The sequence below is a fragment of the Mya arenaria genome, chromosome 12, assembly GCF_026914265.1.
Source record: "Mya arenaria isolate MELC-2E11 chromosome 12, ASM2691426v1".
Classification (NCBI taxonomy): Eukaryota; Metazoa; Mollusca; class Bivalvia; order Myida; family Myidae; genus Mya; species Mya arenaria.
In genome coordinates this window covers 9,982,559-10,004,221 of record NC_069133.1, presented here as the reverse complement: position 1 = coordinate 10,004,221, position 21,663 = coordinate 9,982,559, and the positions used below count along the sequence as shown (strand labels likewise).

General features: G+C 35.8%; 1 protein-coding gene across 1 annotated transcript; it reads left to right on the top strand.

Moving 5' to 3' along the window:
• Window positions 1-1,947: 1,947 nt before the first annotated feature.
• LOC128210431 (uncharacterized) lies at window positions 1,948-21,477 on the top strand. Its single transcript, XM_052914781.1, has 17 exons — window positions 1,948-2,041; window positions 3,328-3,481; window positions 3,829-3,876; window positions 4,332-4,392; window positions 6,585-6,689; window positions 8,371-8,501; window positions 9,422-9,638; window positions 10,308-10,388; window positions 10,809-10,919; window positions 11,434-11,595; window positions 12,888-13,040; window positions 13,563-13,674; window positions 15,812-15,912; window positions 18,402-18,494; window positions 19,220-19,293; window positions 20,651-20,744; window positions 21,382-21,477. Exons 2-17 carry the CDS (start codon window positions 3,333-3,335, stop codon window positions 21,475-21,477), a joined length of 1,788 nt encoding a protein of 595 aa, XP_052770741.1. The 5' UTR covers window positions 1,948-2,041; window positions 3,328-3,332.
• The last annotated feature ends 186 nt before the right edge of the window (window positions 21,478-21,663 follow it).

The following is a 21,663-nucleotide window of genomic DNA, read 5'->3' as shown; positions in this document are numbered from 1 at the left end:
ACATTAAATACATTCATTTCTCTCAATTTTCTGTCGTGATGTCTTGACGATATATATAGTTTTACATTTTGGTATGCATTGTTGAAGAGCATGATATGAATAATACATGTGCATGTACATAATTGCTTACATTCACAAACGGAAATCATGATCTTCTATTTAAGTTCTTTATCAGCTGCCATCTGAATGGGGAATAAAATATTTCAAAATCCCTCTCAATGTTATCAATTCACTAGCCGCTTATATCCAGTACGTTTATTTCTTGCACGTTTTCCCCAAAGCGGGAGTGCGGTGGATGCATATATGGGACAACACAAGCCCAGTAAGATCGCCATCCGGAAATAAACTTGGCCGTATTCTTTTCCAAAGAATTTTTGAAGCCTCGGACACCTTCGATCCCATGGATTTTAATCCCGCCGCCTCGGAGAGAATTTAATTTCTAAGCTACGGATAAAATGAATTGATCCACAGATTGAAAAGAATGCATCATATTATCAGATTATTATGACCAATTGTTCAGGTGTTTTTTTTATCCGATCTCAGTTAAGGAAGGTTGAAAAACCTGCCGTTGAGAGCTAGAGCTATCACTGGATGTGGTTAATACCCCCACTACACCACCTTCCTGTAATAAGAAGTATCACTGGGAGTGATGTTTTGATCATTGAATGCCCCATCACGGTCGATGAGAAGGCATCAATTAAGTTAATGGACCTACTAGATAGAAATAAGGACTATAACATCAGGGAAATAAAGCATTCAGTTTTCTTTTTAGCTTTTAAAAACATAACAAAGTTTCTAGTTGAGTTGACCAAACACAAAATAATGTTTCTTTTGTACAATTGAAGTCAATACCTCAAAAACATATATAGTTTAAACATATTCATTTACAACGATTGTGAAACAAGTTTTAACAACATTATATTATTCACTCTCGTTGGCACAATGTTATGCGAGAGTGTGGTCTTGTGTTGTGGGGGAAACCAGACCCCCGGACGAAACCCACTTGTCCAGCTTGGTGACCACAAACCAAACTCACATGCGCCCAGGCCGGGAATCGAACCCGGGTCGCCTAGGTGAGAAACGAGTGCGCTAACCACTGCGCTAACCGGACAACCTAAACAAAAACATATATCAAGGTTATGGCGGGAAATAACAAATAATACAACAAGAGCAAATGCCCTGACTAATTAAAAGCAGTAAAACTTTGCCCAACAAAAAGAGATTAAAATAAAACAATGGACAATAATTAAAATCATACTGCACCCAGATATTTGGTGCACGTGCACTGAACTTTTCCTTAGTGAGATATATCTGTCACTATAAAATTTGAAGTAAATACCTCAAATACTTTTCAAGTTAAGCTACAGGCAAAAAATAAGTATGTAGATTATAAAGATCAATAGCTAAAAAAATACAACAGCCTTCGTTATGGTTCCTGTGCACTGCACTTCTCATCAATGAGAGCTATCTATATATGAAGATTGAAGTCAATACCTCAAAAACTCTTCAAGTTGTACTCCGACGGGTCATGTCTGACAAAAATCGTCATTTTATTCATCGTCATAAATCGTCGCAGTATTCATCGTGTCGCACTTGATTATTTTAAGGTGTATTTGGAAAAGTATGTAAACATGCATGTATATTGAAACAATTTACACGGGCTCAATATAAATTGGGAGTAGGATTATTGTCATTGGTCCCTGATATAAACGACGAATACATGTAGCATGTCGCTGGGCAGCACCCCGCACGTCATAATAAAATTATTAAACACATATATTGGCAATAAGTGTAATTCTCATGTTTATAAAATGTCGCTTTGTCTGCTTTGAAAGTAAATGAAACACGCAAATGATATTTTTGATACTTTTGATAGTAAGTCGTATTTCGTCGTATTTCATTTTGATCAATCCCCATAGTTTTTTTCCGTTCCGATTTTTATGTACCAAAGTCCATGGTCATGTGATAACGATCAAAATGGCGGACGCCAGCACAACCCGGAATCAGATTGTTCCTGGGGATTAAACGTTGTATTTATAGTGTATGTTTCTTGTCATCCAAATTTTGTATTATATTTTGTAAAAGAAATATATAAAGATCACATAGCATCTGTTTAACATCTTATACTTTCTATTTTAATATGTGTTTCAAAATTTCAATATATAACCAACAGGCAACAGACTAATCACTTGTATTATGTTATTATAAGTAATGTCTGTAGGAGTATATCTGTAGAATCTTTGGGGTTCTGTAGTAAGAACACCTAAGTCTTAAGTTTCCCGGAGGATATGTAGAGAACATTTTTTTTTTGCATTTGATGTTTAAGTTTGGTGAAATCATACATGTGTTTGTTTGGTCATGCTGTCTCTTATGCACCAGTCAATTGTAACCACGGCCCCCCCCCCCCCACCAGGTATGGGAAATAGTGGGGACTTTGACCAAGCCCGGTCAAAATCCCCTTCCTGCAAGGACGAACTGCAGGTAAAATCACCGCCAAATGCCCCAGCACCCCAGGGACCCTAGGTAAGGCCCATTCCCCGCTATTTTTGGCGCCAAGACAAAACCACCGCATTCACCTGGCACTGCAGGGCCACCTGGAAGGTAAAAACACTGCCCACATCCCCCGTATACCCCGGACCTGGGGGGGGGGGGCGTGGTTACAATTGACTGACCAGTGCATTAACACCACTTATTTAATTGTTATAAATCATATTGTCTTTTCTGAGTATGCTGATCAAAGAAGATCTAACAGGATCTTTCAGTTTTCAACATTTTCATATTAAGCCTTAACAACATCCTGTGGCAAGGATTCCACATATTAAAAACATGGGAAGGAAACTGATGCAGTGGTTCTACACCATGGCTTCTCAAGCTTGATGAAATTAACTGTATTTAATGACTCTGTCAGACAAGTTACAAAAAAGTTCATAAAATCTTTACTTCTTTTGCCTTTTGTTGGTCTCACACATCGAATGTTGCACAATAGTCAAGCATGAGTACTAAGTTGAAAACAATGTAGATGTTTATTCTGATGCAGTATTAAGAAAAGGATCTCTTTATAAGTATAAAGAGCATGTAATATTGTTGTTTCCCATTATTGTACCGGCCTTGGGACACTTGCCATAACCTGACAATTGCACATAAAGTGCAAGTAGTACAGCCGTGCCTTGGTGATGCATGTGTACATGTCATTAAAGATAATGGAATACATGTTATGATGTACATGTATACTAACTGTACAGTATTCAACAGGGCTTGGGTTTATCAAACTTCAAAAGACCTCCCTGATACCTAACATCTCTGTATAAAAGATCTTGTTACTTACAGACACAATGTCAGAGGGGGTAAACCTGTCCCCTGAGGCCATCCTGCAGGCAGCTACAGAAACTGAGGCACAGGTCTGGGTCCAGGCTGGGGCAACCAATGAGAGAGAAGAGAGCTTTCAGTTTAACCAATCAGATGTTGGCTTTAACATTCTACAGTCAGTATCATATATCAGTCCTGCTGATCAAAAACAAGTTCTATATTCAAAACTATAAGATCTATGGTATTGTTATAGACATTTGTATTTCATGTCTTGAGTAGTATGCAGTGCTAAATGTACATGTACGCCTGCACAGTCCCATGACCTTTTAAGTATGAAGTTATGGGAAAATAAAATAAATTAAATACAAAAAGCGAAGTTTGATGATGTTAGGTTCACATATATAAAAGATTAAAAAAGATGAGTAATTCATGTTTAAAACTTTTATTTGTTATACATTCATCGAACAAGTTTTGGGTATAAAAAATAAAAAATAAAATTCCTGTTTTTTTCTATCATTACAGGCATGGAAATTCTAGAAAACAGATTCATGAATATTTCATGAGATTTGAGTAAGTACTAAAGTTTCACCCATCTGTTGGAAACTCAAACATGAATAATTTGTACTTTGATACTCCAGTCTGAAACTCCTCTATTTGCTATGCAGTATTCAGGCTTTTTAAGGAGTACTCCAGACTCAAAGGGGTGGTATATGGTACAGAGAAACACAAAATTTTGCATTAATCAGTCTGTAAACTCTCAAAATAGTTAAGTATTATTTGTATACGCCTGATTTGGGTAGAAAATGAAGGATGTTACCGTATGCAAGGAGGGAAGGGGGTTTCGACATTATACTTATATATTAAAGGTTTTGAATCCTATGCTTCTGTTGTTTTGTTCCAGCAAACTGTGACTCAGAGAAAATCTTAAATCAGGAGACAAACTCATATATATTGCCTAATTACGACCTTATTTTATACATGCATTTTATCAATACATATTTAATGTAAATATTATATTGTTTCAGGCAGAGAAAATGTTGTCTGCTCCTGGCTGCCTGCAAGCAGCGGTTTGCCAATGTCAGACTGGTAAAGATTTTGCATTTATATATATTTCTGGCTTGTCAGTTTATCAAAGAAAACCGTTAAGGTTAAGGCAGCATGAAAAATCATTTACCTTGGCCATGACAAAACTGAATGTTTAAGCTATGCTTATGAATCTTAGTACACTTGTTACTTGTGAAAAATCAAATATTACAAGACCCATATGGCTTAAAAGATTACAGACGATTCTTGATGAACTCAGAGAAGGCTCCAGTTATTAATTTTGCTCTTCATACTTACTTTTTTCATACATGTGATAACGTCCCGGACGTCCGGGATTGTCCCGGAAATCGTATCTCTGTCACGGAGTCACGGAGGGTGCATGTTTGTCCCGGAGTCATAAAAAAAAAACCAAAAAAAAAAATAAATCTCGGAATCGGAATCGATTATCTTAATTTTACCAATGTAAGTCAGCTATTTTGCCTGTCCGGGACACTGGTCGTAAAACACAGGACATGTTGACACTAATCCGTTAATTGGTACGTGTGTCGTCGAGGTCATCGTCAATCACCCGATAATTGATCTATCGGCCTATTGTTGTGCTTAACGAGTGGGGAAGGGTTCTTGTATACAAATTCATTGTTTTCATATGGATTTGTTTGGTCTTATGAATGATAGCTTTTAATTGATGAATTGATATTTTTCACACATTTTACCAACAAACGAGCATGAAGGTAAGTTCAAAGAAAGTGACAAAATGAGTAAAAAAACAAAATTAAAACACGGAAAACATCCCATATTCCTTTCAAATTTCAAAGTCGATACGTCGTTATACTTTTAACAACATATGCGTCCATAAGGAATTTTAGTGTTTTGACCTTTTTTCCGAACTATCGTGTGTATTTTTACGCCGAAATAAAACTGACGATATGGGGTTTACAGGTGGTTATATAGAGTGCTTTAATCACGTGACCATGGTAAGTCACGTGATCGCTTTATATAGCCGATTGTTGACACGTCTCTATCAAAATTATATGCATCTCCAAACGGAAAAAAGCTCATCGACTGGAAAATCTTCTTTATCGTCTGAAAAATATTGTGTGTCATAAATTGCAAACGTTTTAAATGTGATGAAAAAATAAATATTTTGTAACGCATGTTCTCAAAAGCGCGGGAAAACAGGTGCCCGTATAGTTGTTTATTTCCTGTTTTGATGAAACCGAAAGTAGACTGCATATCCTCCTGGTTAGCACTTCATTTAAAGCCTGGGAAAATATCTGGTGGTTTTATTTTTTTCAAGAAAATGCAGAAAAAAAAACAACCATGTCAAGTAAAAAATACGTCTTGGCAGTCAAAATAGGTACATTTTCCCGACGTTAAAAACGACTAAAATAGCCCCAGATATGCTATAGAATGCACCACAGACGTTCCCCATTTAAAAAAATTTCCGGGGGGCATGCCCCCGGACCCCCCTAGTGTGCGTTGACATTACGATGGGTGTCCCGGAATCGACCCAAGAAATTATCACATGTATGCTTTTTTTCTGAGGACGCTTTATTAGCTGATCATTTTTCAAACTAGTTTGTCGTTGTCATCATCATCATCATCGTCAGCATTGTGCAAAATCCTTAACTGTGCCCATAACTTAAAGACAGGAAGAACTTGGAACACATGTTGCCAGTGACAATACTGGTTTGTGTAACAAGGCCCCTATTTCTGACTAAAATACTTGTTGAATTATTCCCATTTTTGACAAAAGAAAAATGCAAAATCTTGCACTTTGGCCGTGGATAAAAAACAAACAAGATATTTCAAATAAAACCTGATATGAATGTTGCCTGATAGCCCATAACTCTGATATTAATAATTACCCAGTTGTGCCCCTATTTTGACAAAAAACAACAACAGACGAGTGTGTGGTGTTTGCTACTAGGTGCTCTTGTTCTTAAAGACGTGCATCAGCCCTCAACAGGGAAGTACTGTGTGCTTAAATCTGGGACACTCAATTGTTTTTTTCCTGTGAATACATTCAAGCAGATCTAAAACTTGTGATAGTTCACTGCATAAGAGATACATGGAGTGATTAATTATTGACTTAAATTCATGTTATAATTGTTTTAGTTTTTTGGATAGGCCTGTTCTTTTGCTCTTTCAGTTAGAGACAAATATATGTATGTTTATTTTCTATTTGCTGTTTCTCTACACTATGTATGTTATGTGTATGAGTGCATTTCCAGGTTCGCAATGATGGCCGTGACAGTGGTATTGAGGAGGGGGCGATGGGGAAGGCTGACCTGGCTCAGAATGAATCTGTCATCGGCTTGGATGCAGTAGAGTTCCAGGTGAGTGATACCCTGATGCTGGAATGAAGGTGCACTGTTGGCAGAAAGTAGGTGCACTGTTGGCAGAAAGTAGGTGCACTGATGACAGAAAGAAGGTGCACTGGTGACAGAAATTAGGTGCACTTATGACAGAAAGTAGATGCATAGCTGACAGAAAGTAGGTGCACTGATGACAGAAAGTAGGTGCACTGATGACAGAAAGTAGGTGCACTGGTGACAGATTGTAGTTGCACTTGTGACAGAAAATAGGTGCACTGGTGACAGAAAGAAGGTGCACTGCTTACAGAAAGTAGGTGCACTGATGACAGAAAGTAGGTGCACTGATAACACAAAGAAGGTGCAATGGTGACAGAAAGTAGGTGCACTGGTAACACAAAGAAGGTGCACTGGTGACAGAAAGTAGGTGCACTGGTGACAGAAAGTAGGTGCACTGGTGACAGAAAGTAGGTGCACTGGTGACAGAAAGTAGGTGCACTGGTGACAGAAAGTAGGTGCACTGGTGACAGAAAGTAGGTGCACTGGTGACAGAAAGTAGGTGCACTGGTGACAGAAAGTAGGTGCACTGGTGACAGAAAGTAGGTGCACTGGTGACAGAAACTAGGTGCACTGGTCACAGAAAGAAGGTGCACTGTTGACCCAAAGTAGGTACACTGGTGACAGAAAGTAGGTGCACTTATGACAGAAAGTAGGTGCATAGCTGACAGAAAGTAGGTGCACTGATGACAGAAAGTAGGTGCACTGATGACAGAAAGTAGGTGCACTGGTGACAGATTGTAGTTGCACTTGTGACAGAAAGTAGGTGCACTGGTGACAGAAAGTAGGTGCACTGGTGACAGAAAGTAGGTGCACTTATGACAGAAAGTAGGTGCATAGCTGACAGAAAGTAGGTGCATTGATGACAGAAAGTAGGTGCACTGATGACAGAAAGTAGGTGCACTGGTGACAGATTGTAGTTGCACTTGTGACAGAAAATAGGTGCACTGGTGACAGAAAGAAGGTGCACTGGTGACAGAAAGTAGGTGCACTGATGACAGAAAGTAGGTGCATAGCTGACAGAAAGTAGGTGCATTGATGACAGAAAGTAGGTGCACTGATGACAGAAAGTAGGTGCACTGGTGACAGAAAGTAGGTGCACTGGTGAGGTGCACTGGTGACAGATTGTAGTTGCACTTGTGACAGAAAATAGGTGCACTGGTGACAGAAAGAAGGTGCACTGGTGACAGAAAGTAGGTGCACTGGTGACAGAAAGAAGGTGCACTGGTGACAGAAAGTAGGTGCACTGGTGACAGAAAGTAGGTGCACTGCTGATTGAAAGTAGGGGCACTGCTGACAGAAATAAGGTGCACCGCTAACAGAAACAAGGTGCACCACTGACAGAAAGTAGGTCTTGATGGACTAGTTCAAACATGTTTTTTTACTGTTCATTTATACTTTTGACATACACATGTACCAGTAAGGCTTTACATGTAATATAAACCTTAAAATAAAAATTTCATAATATGATTTTTTACCACTTTTTTGTTGCCAGTACTTTAATTATCATTTGTCTTTCAATTTCAAATATATTAATAAAAGTTTTCCTTTGTTGTCTGCTCTATAGTATGTGTTTACATGAGATCTATGTGTTGTTTTTATTTATATGCATTGTTTAAGGACATTGGTGTGTTGTCTTAATCTGCAGGTGTTTAAGAATGCCTTGAAGTGTGCAGCGTTTCCTGTCCTGGGGGCACCTGAACCCCCATCAGGGGTCACACCCATCCCTGCCCCCAGCCACACCCACATAGGTGGGCTTAAAGGCATCATGGCAAAAAGGTACATCTATTTATTTACCTAACAAGCTTGTATTTGTTTTAAAAGAAGAAATTGAGGTATTGTACCAGCTTTGGTGTTGTTATTATTTGTACTTGTTGGTGTTGTGTTTAAAATGATTTTTTTTCCTTATCTCTGAAACCCTTTTTGAAGTTGTTTGAATGTTTGAAAAAGTAATTTTGTATTGATCATAACTTGAAAACCATTTGAAATAAAATGTCTTTGCTTCAGCTTATATTGGTCAATATCATTTGTCAATGAAAGGTTTTGACATGTTAGTTAGTTGACATGTTAGTTTATTTTTCCATTTGTTGATGCAGTATGAAGACTCGGGCATAAATTTGCAAAACCCTGATTCACATTAGGAAAAGGAACAGCCTATACTCTGAACTTTGTTTACTATTGGTCAAATGATGTAGCATTTATTCAATTGGAGTTTAGCAATCAGACATAAATGATTGCATCACAGTTCCAAGCCAGGGCTGTCCTTCTATTGATTTTGTGCTGAATTTTGGCCCCATTCACCTCCTTAAAAAATTACATAGATAAATGGCAATGTGAAGTTGTGCACCCTACAAGACTTATAACTCTGGGGCATTTTATTCCCCTTGTTCATTATTTTATTATGCATTTGTCCAGACACTACCTTAAAACACTTAATTATGTTAATTATATTAACACCTTCAATATTACCTTTCATCACCTAAGCTCTTGTGTAAGGGGGGACATTAGTTATCGAAAGTGGTGCTTCAAAAACAACATTTTTTGGTCCTTTATCTTTTAATACATGTGTTTATAATATACATGTTCTTTCATACTATGTTTATTATCAAATAATGAACATTTTTTATTTTTATTATTTCTTATTAAATATTTTGCTTCAACTTTTATACTCAAAAGCTGGGATTCTCTATCTTTCTCAGGAAGGAAACCAGTCTATCGCTGCAACATGTAACCAGTCTGTCACCGTTATCCATGCATGACAGCGGGGTGGAGGATCAGGAACAGGAAGACTCCGCCCTTGTTCCCACAGAAACGCTCTGTGAACTTCTGCGGCGGGCCTTCAGACTTACTCAGGAGAAATTCAACCACTATGAGAAAATTGTGATAGCCCACATTGACAAAAAGTCTCCTCAGAAGGTATGTATAAATAAGGTGCTTGACCCATGAATAAGCTATTTGTCTGACAAATTCTGTGTATGTGCGTCAGTGCATGTGTGCATGAGTGTGTTTGGTAATCCAGTGTTCACTTTTTCTGGCTGTAACTTGGCCATGCATTAGGGGTTTTTAAAATAACTTACAAGTGTTCAACACAAGAATATGCGTGCTGAGTGCAAGACCCCGGTATTATAGGTGAAAGGTTAAGGTCACACTCAAGGATCATTGGTCAAAATTCCTTGTATTTGATAAAAAAGGGGCCAGGTTTGTTAAAGACATTTACTTTTTTTTTTAAATTAGACCATGTCTGTACTGTTGTTGATGACCTTACTGATTCTGTCACAGCCTGCCTGTCTGGAATCAAACAGATTATGAAGTGCTATAAAAACATGTTTGCTATACATTTTTAACATGGGATATCACTCAAAACTTTTTTATATATACATAAGTATTTTATGATACATAACAATGGTTAAAATGATATATATTTCCATTTTGTATGTACTGCAGGATATAAATTGCGTTGTACTACATTGTATGTAAGGTTGTTAATATGGCATACTAAAACAAAGAAAAAGATTATGAAGTTCCAGAGCCCATTTGCTCCAACCCTGTTGACAAAACATTGATAAGTGCTTTATTGTATATCAGGTTCTAGCGGAGGAGCTGGTGCAGCAACTGATAGCACTGGAGAACAACCAAAACCCCTTCTACAGCCCGAAAACCTTCCTGGTATGTGATGCACTTTGTATGTGGGGATGAGAGGCATTTAGTAAGGTCATAAATGAGTGTCACAGATTAAGTAAGAATATAGAACAAAAAATTATTTTACAGCCCTGAAACTTTCCTGGGGTTGTATTAATTTTAAGATTAGAATCCATGTGTTTTGATTGGACTGTAAAAATAACTGGCAAAAGGACTGAATGGAGTGGATGGTGTACAATTTCTGTGCTTCTTTAGCAGCTTTAGGTTAGTGTTTTATACTATTATACTGATTATCAGGCAAGGCCCATAACTCTGGCTCTAATAATTTTTTAGGTATGCACCTTTTTGACTGAAATAACAACAGATGTGCTTTGACTTTTTTATTTTTTTCCCCCTGCAGTACTCATTTGAAATTTTATACTAACACATAGCCTTCTTAACTTCCAGAACCGTATTGGGTATGATCAATGGCAGAAGAAAGAAAGACAACACATCTCCGACCTGCTCAGCAAGTTCTGGCACTTTGGGCTTCCAACTCCCGCTGATAAAACAGCCAAGGTTAAACATTGGAATAACATTCAGTTAGGCATTAAAAACTATGTTTAAAGCTACCTTCATGGTAAAATAAATGAAAATGATTTAATCAAATATAATTATGATAGCCTTGGTGCATTGTCATCACGGAGGTCATTTTGCAAAAACGTTTCCGTTGGCCTTAACTCAAAAACAATTCAAGATATTCAACTGAAACTAGGAAGCAATACACATGGCTCATAATTCTAGATTTTAAATTTAATTTAATAATTGTAAAGTTATATTCCTTGTTTGAATGATAAAACCTTCAGGTGAGCATGGGGTTTGCTCTGTGGCACTGTTGTAATATAAATTATGAATATGATTGGATTTATGTATACATTACTCCAGTATTTGATTAAGATATTTACATTACAAGTTTTTGGAACAGTACATAACACATATATTAATATAATGATAAATAAGTCTGAAATGATTTCATATTTTGAATTGCTTTTCTCATTGTGCTGATTAAATATATCAGTATAACATAACCCAGATGCAGTCTCTTCATGGCCAGTACTGTAAGCTGATGGAGAAGTTGATCAGTTACGAATCGCCGTATCGCCAGGTTAGCGAGCTCATTGCCCCGCCTCCTACCTCTCCGCTGTCAATCGCGTCCGTACGTCTTCTCAAGGAATTTGGACTGAGATATGGGGTGGTAAGTTACTGACGATTATGTTATGATATTTTTACCTCACCTGATTTTTGAAGCAAACAAGTTGATATATTGTGATTATATTAAGCCTTGGTGTTATCGAGGTTGTCGTCATCATTGTGCAAACACTTTAACATCAATTGACTATAACTAAAGAAAAAATAAAGCTATATAAACCTGGACACTACTTGTTGTCAGATTTGCACATTTAAAGCAAGGCCCATGACTCTAGCTTTAATAAGTGTTGAGTAATGCCCCTTTATTTGACTGATATAAACAAATGAACGCTAGCGGTGGTGCTTTTTGTTCATATTTTTAGTTTACCACTATGGGCTATGTCTACTAAGGTAGAACTGTTTTACTTATAAGCTTGGATTGATTGCTACACAAGAAATATAACAGAATGCTTTCATTTTGGGATATATTGGTTAGTTGTTTCCCTTTATATGTTTCAACACTGTACTCAATGTGTATACTCGGAAATCTTAAATGCAATGTTAGAATTTATTGTTTAATGCATTTTTTTAAATGTATTTCTGGGCTTTTTTACTGATTTATTTTGAAATATTGTGCATTTAAATTGCGTTAATTGGCAAATTTCATAAGCATGGATCCTGAGAAAAAAGAGAGAGTTCCAGGCATTGATTAAAGCACAAATAACCCTACTGAGTACAGATACTTATTAAATTTAGAAAATAAGCCTGTTTCACTTGGTTTATTATCAGTTATGCTTTACCATTTTATGATACATGGTACATTGGAAAAAAAAAAGGAAATGTAATTATTCTTCGACTATTGCAATATACCGAGCATTAACAAGGAAACCAGGGTCCATGAGTACAAATAGTCTCAAGTTCGAGTTCAGACTAAGTCTCAGGAAAGCAGATTTATTAAACTACAAAAAATCATCTTTATTTCATTTGTTTTTCAGAATTATATGTTTATAAATTTACAATTTCAAATAGTATATTTCAGTAAAATTCATTATCAATTTTCAACTAGACTGAAAGCTTTGCAATTTTGCCACTTGAGTCTGAACTCAGACTTTAGATCGTTCGTAATCATGGCCCTGAACTCATACTTTCATGAAATTGGCCTTTATAATCACACCTATTAATTTAAGTGAAAACCTTGGAAAATGTGTCTAAAATCTAGAGTGAAGGTCAAAGTTATGCTGTCAAGGTTACCATTTGAGGTCAGTGACAGTGACAGTGTTACATGTATACACAGCCCAGCAGGCAGTGAAATGTATTCATAAACACTTTCCTTTCTATTTTTGCTTGTATCTCCCCCAGGGTGACCAGTACTGTAAAATCGTGTATCTACACTACCTGGCCTTGAACTTTGACCCAACGGTGTGGTTCATCCATCACATATCCCAGTCCCTCACTGTTGTCATGGAAACCATGCCCAGGGATAGGTCGTGTCTGGTCATCATACAGGAAGAGGTGTGTACTATTATTATATCATGGATTCCATGTGTGTATAGTATATTTCTTTATAAAAAAATACTGGAAAGTGTTTCACACAATAGAAGTGAGTTGATTTAAGATTTTAAAATTTGGTTTACCAAACATTCAGTAGGTTTTACTTTTATAATTTTTATAAGTTTCCAAGATGTACAAAACAGGTGCCTTTTGAAAGATAATTCAAGGAATCTGACTTACTGATAAGCTAGTTCTCTGATAATTGCCTTAACCTTATTGTAATTTTTTTATGTCTTTTGACCCCTAAGGCCCTTATAAATTTGGTATCATTTGAAAGGTATTAGCTTGCTGATTATTAATATGTAAAATAAATGACCGAAAGTGCATTATAATTCAGTTATTACAGTTGTTATATTTGCTTTTTATTTTAACTGAAATAGGATGTATAAGGACCTATTTTTTCAATCTTTTAAGGCCAAAAAAATTATGTTTAATCATAAGTCAAAACTGTATATTACAATTTGTTGGTCACATATATTTCAGTTTACAATGCTCAAGGAGAGCCTCAACCTGTTGGAAGTGAAGTCCTCAACGGCCATTGCCAAGATGAAGACCCTGTTCTCCAATATTGGTTCCCGTCCTCTCGATGGTGTGGGTGAGTAGGGGAAATACGGGAAATCAGTTAAAGTACCCGGTAATAGTAAAAGATTGTATGTATTTACTTACAACAATAAATAGTTTGAAGCGACACAGTTGCATACCAATTTTTTTTTTTAACTACATACTAACAATCTTTAAGTTTTTTAGAGATCTACATTTTATTGTGTAAACTACCAACTAACTTGGCCAGCCACTTTTAATATCTACCGCTTCACCTAATTAAAATCAATAACAGTTGGCTGCTGATTTACTGAAATAAATGTAATTGAAATCTTTAAAAATACTGCCTTCTCATTGAACAAAATATAATGTTGACCACTCATGAAGATGAAAACTCTGTTTTCCAACAGCTGTCTTCAACATCTCAGTGGGTCAGTCAGTGAAATTATGTGATTCACTTTCATACAGAAAATTATATTCATTTCCAGAGGTATTAATGGAGATTAATACTTGCTCTTATAAATGATCGTTACAAATAATTTACGATTACATTTCCGAATTGGTCAATTGAAGAAGTAATATTACTTATTTCTCAACAAATCGTTTTGTTGGTTACATAAGAAACAGCTGGTTTTATTTGGCAAATGACACTTTTAATTCAATAAGTGAACTTAATGCTATCCTTAACCAAAAATCTTCGTCTTATGATACTTGGCCGTTCGCTCGTTGATAAGACAGCCATAAAGAGATTGTTTTTGCATAGTTGGTTACTGTCATCAAGGTAACAAATGGCTGTTCAATAGGATTCAACGAAAGGAAAGACAGTAATCTATGTGATCTTCAATACTCACAAAAGAGTTGGTTATTAGGGCCCTGGCAAAGTCAAATTTGGGGCTATCTACATTTGTTATGAGCCCACTTCTTGGGAGGGAAATGATTAAACAATTACAAAGTATGAGTAAAACTGATGTACCTACATGTAGAGCGATATGTTTCACTATTGAACTTGAGGAAGTCAGTTCAAACATAAAATGTAGTTTATTTAGAGGTTGTCAAATTTTAAAATTCAATGCTCCAATAACACCAAAGTGAACGTCGCAATCAGGCAGGCTATCAAACTTGTGCAATGTCAAAAAATCAATAATCTTCGTCTGTGAAACTTGGTAACTGTAAAAGTTGTGATTAATGTCCTTTGGGTGTCCGAAAATTAGGTACGCAAAATAAATTATTTTGGAAAATAATTATGGGTGTCCAAATATTTAGAGTGTCCGAACTATTAGGTGAATTACGGTACTTTATTTTTTCTGTAGGTGTTGACATTTTGAGAACAAACCTGTACAATATAAGGTTTTTGCATAACTTAACTTTTCATTCTCAACAGTTTATCATTGTATGGTTTTAAAGATAACCGTCGCCATTTTCACAAAAAAATTTTTTTTTGTCACTGTCAACAAACATGGTGGCCGAAAATGCCAGACGATTTGACATCTTTTCTACGGTCTTTTAACCAAAAACATAGATTAAAAGTTTTTTCTTGAACTTCTCACAGATTTTTTTCCCTGCGTCTAATACCCCCTATTGTCTTATATCCAGTCATTTACGGTATTAATATGCCTATGTTGCTATTATGTTTGGTAAATGTACTTTTATCAACAGAAAGGTATTATAAACAAAACCTTATTAGTTATCCATGCTATTAGCACTTCCTTGCTATGTAAGGCTATTAACATAGCTGTTAAATATGTTAGTATATTTGTTGCTAATGATATGCTGCAGCATATGTACCGGCATTAAGAAAATAAAGATGCACTTTTCTTATTTGTATCCTATGGTCAATGGTGAAATTCTGAAAATACACTGTGTCAGGGGGTAAATAAGCCTTGTGGCGGGTTCAAAATATCTTCTATACTATAATATGCCATGTGGTTGGCCAAATATACGACATATTATTATTTTGAATTTAGCCATATTTTTTTGTTTTCCAAAGCCTGGTGGAGATGTGTCTTGGCCATAGAATAAAGTAGCCTAAGTAAATCATGTTCAGGGAAACTTTTAAAAATAATTTTCAATACACATAGACATAGACCCAGCCAGTAATATACTTTGTTATGAAAAAAACTTTTTTAAACATGTATAACAGATGACTGTCAGGGTTTGCTCTGCATCACTCTTGTTATATTCTATGGTTTCAGAGCCCCTGGTGGAGCTTCTGTCCCTGACTCTACAGGCCAAGTCATATCTGCTGTCGAGCCCAGCTGCCAATCTGGGCCCTGTACTCTTCAAGATTGCCTATGTGAGTTGCAATTGTAGATTAGTTTGGGTATATACAATTACGTTATACAATGTAGGTCATGGCATCAACAACATCTCTTGAGATATTGCACAATATGTATTGTTGATCAGCCCCATTTTTTTACATTGTCTTCAAAAGCTTATTTAAAAAAGACACTTTTAAATTGATCTTTTCATCTTTAAATTTATAAAAAAAAAAAAATTAACTTATCAGTTTCTGCCAAATCACTGTAACTAAAAATAGAAAAATGGTTTCCTCACCATTAATTGAAGTTAGAATTTATAGATAACGATGAAAGTTGGTGTGTAGGTAGCTTATGTGAAGAGCTAGCTTGGGAATGCTTTTGAGGGGGTTTGGGTCAAGTTCAAGATCACCGTAACTAAAAATAGAAATATGGTTTCTCCCCAACAGTTTTAGTTAGAATTGATGGATAGCGATGAAAGTTAGTCTGAAGGTACCGGTAGCTTATGTGAAGAGCTAGCTTGAGATTACTTGGGGGGGGGGGGAGGGGTCAAGATCAAGGTCACTGTTACTAAAGATAGAAAAATGGTTTTAGCCCAGTTACTTTATGGTTGCTACTTTTTTCTAAATCATACAAGAAATTAATTGGCTATAATTTTTTATTGCCCATATTGAAAACCTGGTTTTGTCTCATTGCTGCATTTCTAGCTATTTTTTAAATTGGCTATAAATTAACAATACAATACTAAATGTCAGCTATATTGGAACAACATAGCTGTTTTCAACACTGTATCATTGGTGTTTTTATTTTTTCAAATAAGTTTCACATTTTAAATTATTTCCCCAAACAGATCCAACCTATTTCATTCAGACAGTGTCCAAGTACCTTACCAAATTTTTATTTTACATCTGACCCATGTTAAGAGAGTTTTGCATAATTATATATTACTTTGATGGAGAATCATAGCTTGAAACTCAAAATTTATTTCATTGGGCTGTTTTTTAATCTGGCTCATACTGTTGTATGTTTAACACTCATCTGCTTGAACTGCCCCAATAGCCTAGGTGGTAGAGTCGTGTGCATAAGGAGCCCAGTTCAGTCCCTGACCATGTAATACTAACAATCTATATATTAGTGATGAAACGATAATCGAGTACAATCGATTTATCGTCGCTGACAATGATATGTCGGCAACAATGGATAGTGGTTGTCCAAAATCGATGTCGCTAATGATACTTCCGGTAACTACGTATTTTTTGTTGTGGTTAATGTCGAGTAAATGTCAATCTTTGTTTCCGGTAAATTCTCGTTGAAATCATTTTAACATGGGAGGTAACTCTCATACACAAATGCGGTGCATGTAAACATTTTTGCATACAAACTCTCCCAAAATTACAAATTGTTTATATATTTCATAAAAACTTCTTCAATAACCTGTCCCTATGGTGTAGTGGGTCCGGTCTTACCGGTGATCCCGGCTCGATACATTCTGTTTTAAAACGTTTTTAATATCGTTTGTAATTCATTGATTTACTTTTTTTGTGAAAGTTTTATGAAAATAAGATTTTCTAATGAAATGTTCAATTTAACAGTTTATTGAATGTTAAGCTGGTTCACAAATATTGAATATGCTTTTACATGGATAATACGCTAAGATAACTTACTTGATGCAGCGTGCATCATTTTGCAATTAATGTGCAATTATTAGTATTTGTTTTGTTGTTATGTTTTTTCGTTGAGTTATAAAAGACAGAAAAAGGTTATGGAAATTTACTTACTGTTGCAAATAGCATGACTATAGCATCACACGTACTGATCTCAGGTTTAACCATTTAAATGATCATGATGAAAATATGTATAAAGAAATGTATTGCTTACTGATATTATGAACTTTCGATTATTGTCCGATAGTAAATCGAAATGCTTGGTCCGATTCGATTCGATTATCGATAGCAAAGGAGTCCGATTTTCAAACACTACTATATATGACAATACCACTTGCTTCCTTGTCCAGCACATTGCATTGGGGGATAGAACTAGGAAATTTCGAGTTATGAGTACTGGTTATAACCCAGGAATGTTGACTCCCATGTATCGTTGCCTCACAACAGCCACTTTTAAAGAACCAGGGTTTCTTTTGGATAAAAAGGAAGGGTATCACACTTGGATCTTTTTGTATCTCATGCTGTTCTTTCAACTTTACTTTTATCAAGATATGACTCAAAATTGACTCTTATTTCATGTCCTTTATGGCATTTAAATGCACTTTAACTTGTGTGCTACAGCAGAGTCAAGTCATAATGCAGTCAATCAGTGCAGGCAAACCCATATATACTCTATAAAGAAGTTAAAAAGTTTGCTTTCATGAAACAATACGTTATAATTTATTTATGATCATGTATTTATTTATGCATTTGTACATGCTTTTTTAATGATCATAAGCTTAATGTGTTTGTATCTAAATCACTGCTCTGTTCTGTTTAGTCCTGTTCTAAAAACAACAGCAACAACCCACTGTTTATTTCAGTCGATATTTCCGACGACCTATGAGAGGCACAAGATGGTGTCGCAGGATGAGCTGCGTCACAACAAGTGGAACACTGACCTAAGTCCAAAATTGGTAGGTGGTGTATAGGTAACGCATGGTCATCAATACCAGACTAACATGTTTATTTTTAAAAAATATTTTCCTCAAGCCAAGTCCATAATGTTTAGAACTTGGATTGATGGGAGAGACTTGCCCAAGTAATGCCATCCCTTATGTTTAACCATGAATCCTTATCGATCATTTCCGGTTACTTCAATGAAAGATTGTGAATCATCAAAGTTGTCAGTTCAGTATTGGCTGTCAGATTAGCTTATGAGATGATCTACTTTTCTAAGAAAAAGTTACTGTCCAAGCCTTGATGTCATTGGGATTGGCGTCTTCGTATTTGTCATAGTACAAATATTTAAACCTGAGCCACAATTTGATATCTTTTCAGGATATTTACATTTATCTTTGTACTTATATTTCTGTGACAATTTCTACATGTGTAGCAAGGCCCATTACTCTTGTAAAAATTGTCAAATTATGCCCATTTATACTTGGAAAAAGTCAAGCAACAATTTTTAACTTGGCCATTTCTTAATAAGTGCTCAAGATAATTGAATGAAACTTGTAAACACTTAACATATCACTAGTGACAATATGCACTTGTGTCGTAAAGCCCATGACTCCTGCTTTAATAAATCTTCTTATTCACCTTTAGAACAACAGGCGGGTGGAGGAGTTCGCTCTGCAATGTTCATTTTATTTAAATCTTTTCATATAACCTTGCAGTATGTTTATGTCTTATATTTCAGCTGAACATGCTGATTGGCCATATAAGAGATGAGGTCCAGGATTACAAAAACAACTACCAGCAGGCTTTTGAAAAGTATAGCATTGTTACTTGTTGCTTTTCATTACCTTGTTTTTCATAAAAACAAAATCCAGTTGATAAATTTGCAAAAAACTGATGGGTGTTCAATGATAAATTTTGGATCCAATTTTTGTGTTCTTATCATATCATACAAGAGTGTGTTATGTTTCCTCCATAAATGGGCAGACATATTGTTTTTGCTTGAGTTGTCTGTACCTCCTTCAATCTTTCTGTCTGTCCATCTGTCTGTCTGTCTCAAATCATGTCAGCTCCATGTCTCTTGAACAGCTTGAAGGATGTTGAAATAACTTGCAAAATATGTTCACCATATTGTGACTCTGTGCAGAGAGCATATTACAACAAACTTGGTTTAAGGTCAAGGTCAAACTTTGAGGTCAAATGTCATACGACTATAATATGACAATATTTGGTGTCTGCTCCATATCTCTTGAACCGCATCATAGATTTTGAAATAACTATTCACAAATGTTAATCATATTAAGATGATGTTTAGAGCTTATATTACAACATCCTTGGGTCCAGGTTAAGGTCATTCTTAGCAGACAAAGGTCATATGAATACATTTTTAATCCACTATATATCTCTAGAATCACATGAATGATTTTTAAATAACTTGCCACAAATGTTCACCATATTGAGACGATGTACTGAGCTCTTGTTACAACCAGCCTGGTTCAAGGTCAAGGTCATACACAGAGGTGAAAGGCCATATGACAATAATATGACTATATCTTTTGTCCATTGTACACCAATTTTACGCTATCAGACAATTTGAAGAGAGAATGTTTCAACTAGCTCAGCTCAAGGTCAAGGTTAAACTTAGAGGTTAAAGGTCAATTGACTACATTTCCTGTCTGCTTTTAATCTCTTGAATCTCATGAAGGATTTGAAATTACCTGCCACAAATTTTCACAATATCGAGACAATGTGCAGAGAGGGGAAGACATCAGTTTTTATTGCAAAACAACCGTCTAGTTTCATTTATTTTTTATCTGTACTTTGAGTCCTATATGAGAACAGAGCATACTAGGTGGAGCTTAACTGTGCAATAAGCAGCGAGTAACAAGTAGGCAGGGCTTAAAAATTCAATACAAGCAAGTGAATAAATTGCAACACAATTCACTCATAACCCTAAATAGTTACTGAACTTTTCACTTGACAACATGGTACATAAACAGTTAAGTCACCCACAACTTGTATGATTAAAAGGTTATGTATGATTTTAATAATTTGTGTTGAGGGTGCCATAACTATTACCTATGAAAAATAGATCTAGATAAAAATTATGGTATCAAAGACAAAATACCAGCACAGGTACATGATTTTAAAGTTCTATAATATCTCCCACCAGGTATTTTGATATCACAGTTGAGGCTGCCCAGGAATTTTACCATCTGCTGATAGCGGACGTTGTCGAGTTGGTGAAACACACAACCAAGACTCAGGTTGGTTATGATTGTTTAAGGAATGTCTTAATGAAAGTGCTAATTTGATTAATATTGGGACGTAGTTCGACAGAGCTAGTTCTGTATTCCATTGATAATAATTCTTACTGTAATATCCTGTAATGTTTTATGTGAGTGCTTTTTGGTTTGTTTCGTGTTTTGCGCTTTTTTTTGTATGATGATATACACATACACCTTGATAGATTGTTATATTGTTTGTGTAAATGATGACATATGAAGTACAAGTTCAAAATAAACTGTCTGTCTCTCCATTTAAATGTTAAATGTCCAAAATGAAATACTATGTTTTGGTTTCTAGTCAATGTAAAATAATCCTTTTTCACTATACTTTCTCTGGAAAAAAACGATAAAACTGTTGTTCTTTTTATTTGGGACTCTTTCAACAACTACACAGTTTTTTAGAAACCAATATAAAACCAAAACTAGTATTACCAACAAAAACGCCCCTAGATTGTTCTTAATGAGAGGATGAAAATACATTGACTCTAGTCACTGAGGATATGTCCATGAACAAATACATGACAACATTTCTAAATAAGTTCCGTTTTGAGATGAATATTTCTGTATTTAAAAACAGTTCTTTTGGAACCTTGTTTATAAGTGAATATATTTGTAGACCGGCGGCCTGGAAATTAACAGACTGATGTTGAGTTTGGCATACAGGCTGAATCAGCTCGACCAGGACTGGCGACATTACATACCTCCCAGGTAGGTTCAACCGGCTAGATAAACTATGAGGGTCATCAGAATTTGTTTAAGACTGAGCTTGAATCTTTGTGAAAACTACAGAAAGCAAACAGAATGACGAAAAGCCATTCTTCCAGAACTGGTCACCATATTTTGTCAGTAAATTGTACCAAAATGGCATCTATTTCTCGATTCCCATGATTAAATACAA

Excerpts from the sequence above, each read along its gene's own strand:
- LOC128210431 (XM_052914781.1), top strand. The coding sequence starts at position 3,333 with ATGTCAGAGGGGGTAAACCTGTCCCCTGAGGCCATCCTGCAGGCAGCT. Across the intron at positions 9,639-10,307 it reads ACAAAAAGTCTCCTCAGAAG|GTTCTAGCGGAGGAGCTGGT; the intron begins GTATGTATAAAT and ends ATTGTATATCAG. Across the intron at positions 19,294-20,650 it reads TACCAGCAGGCTTTTGAAAA|GTATTTTGATATCACAGTTG; the intron begins GTATAGCATTGT and ends ATCTCCCACCAG.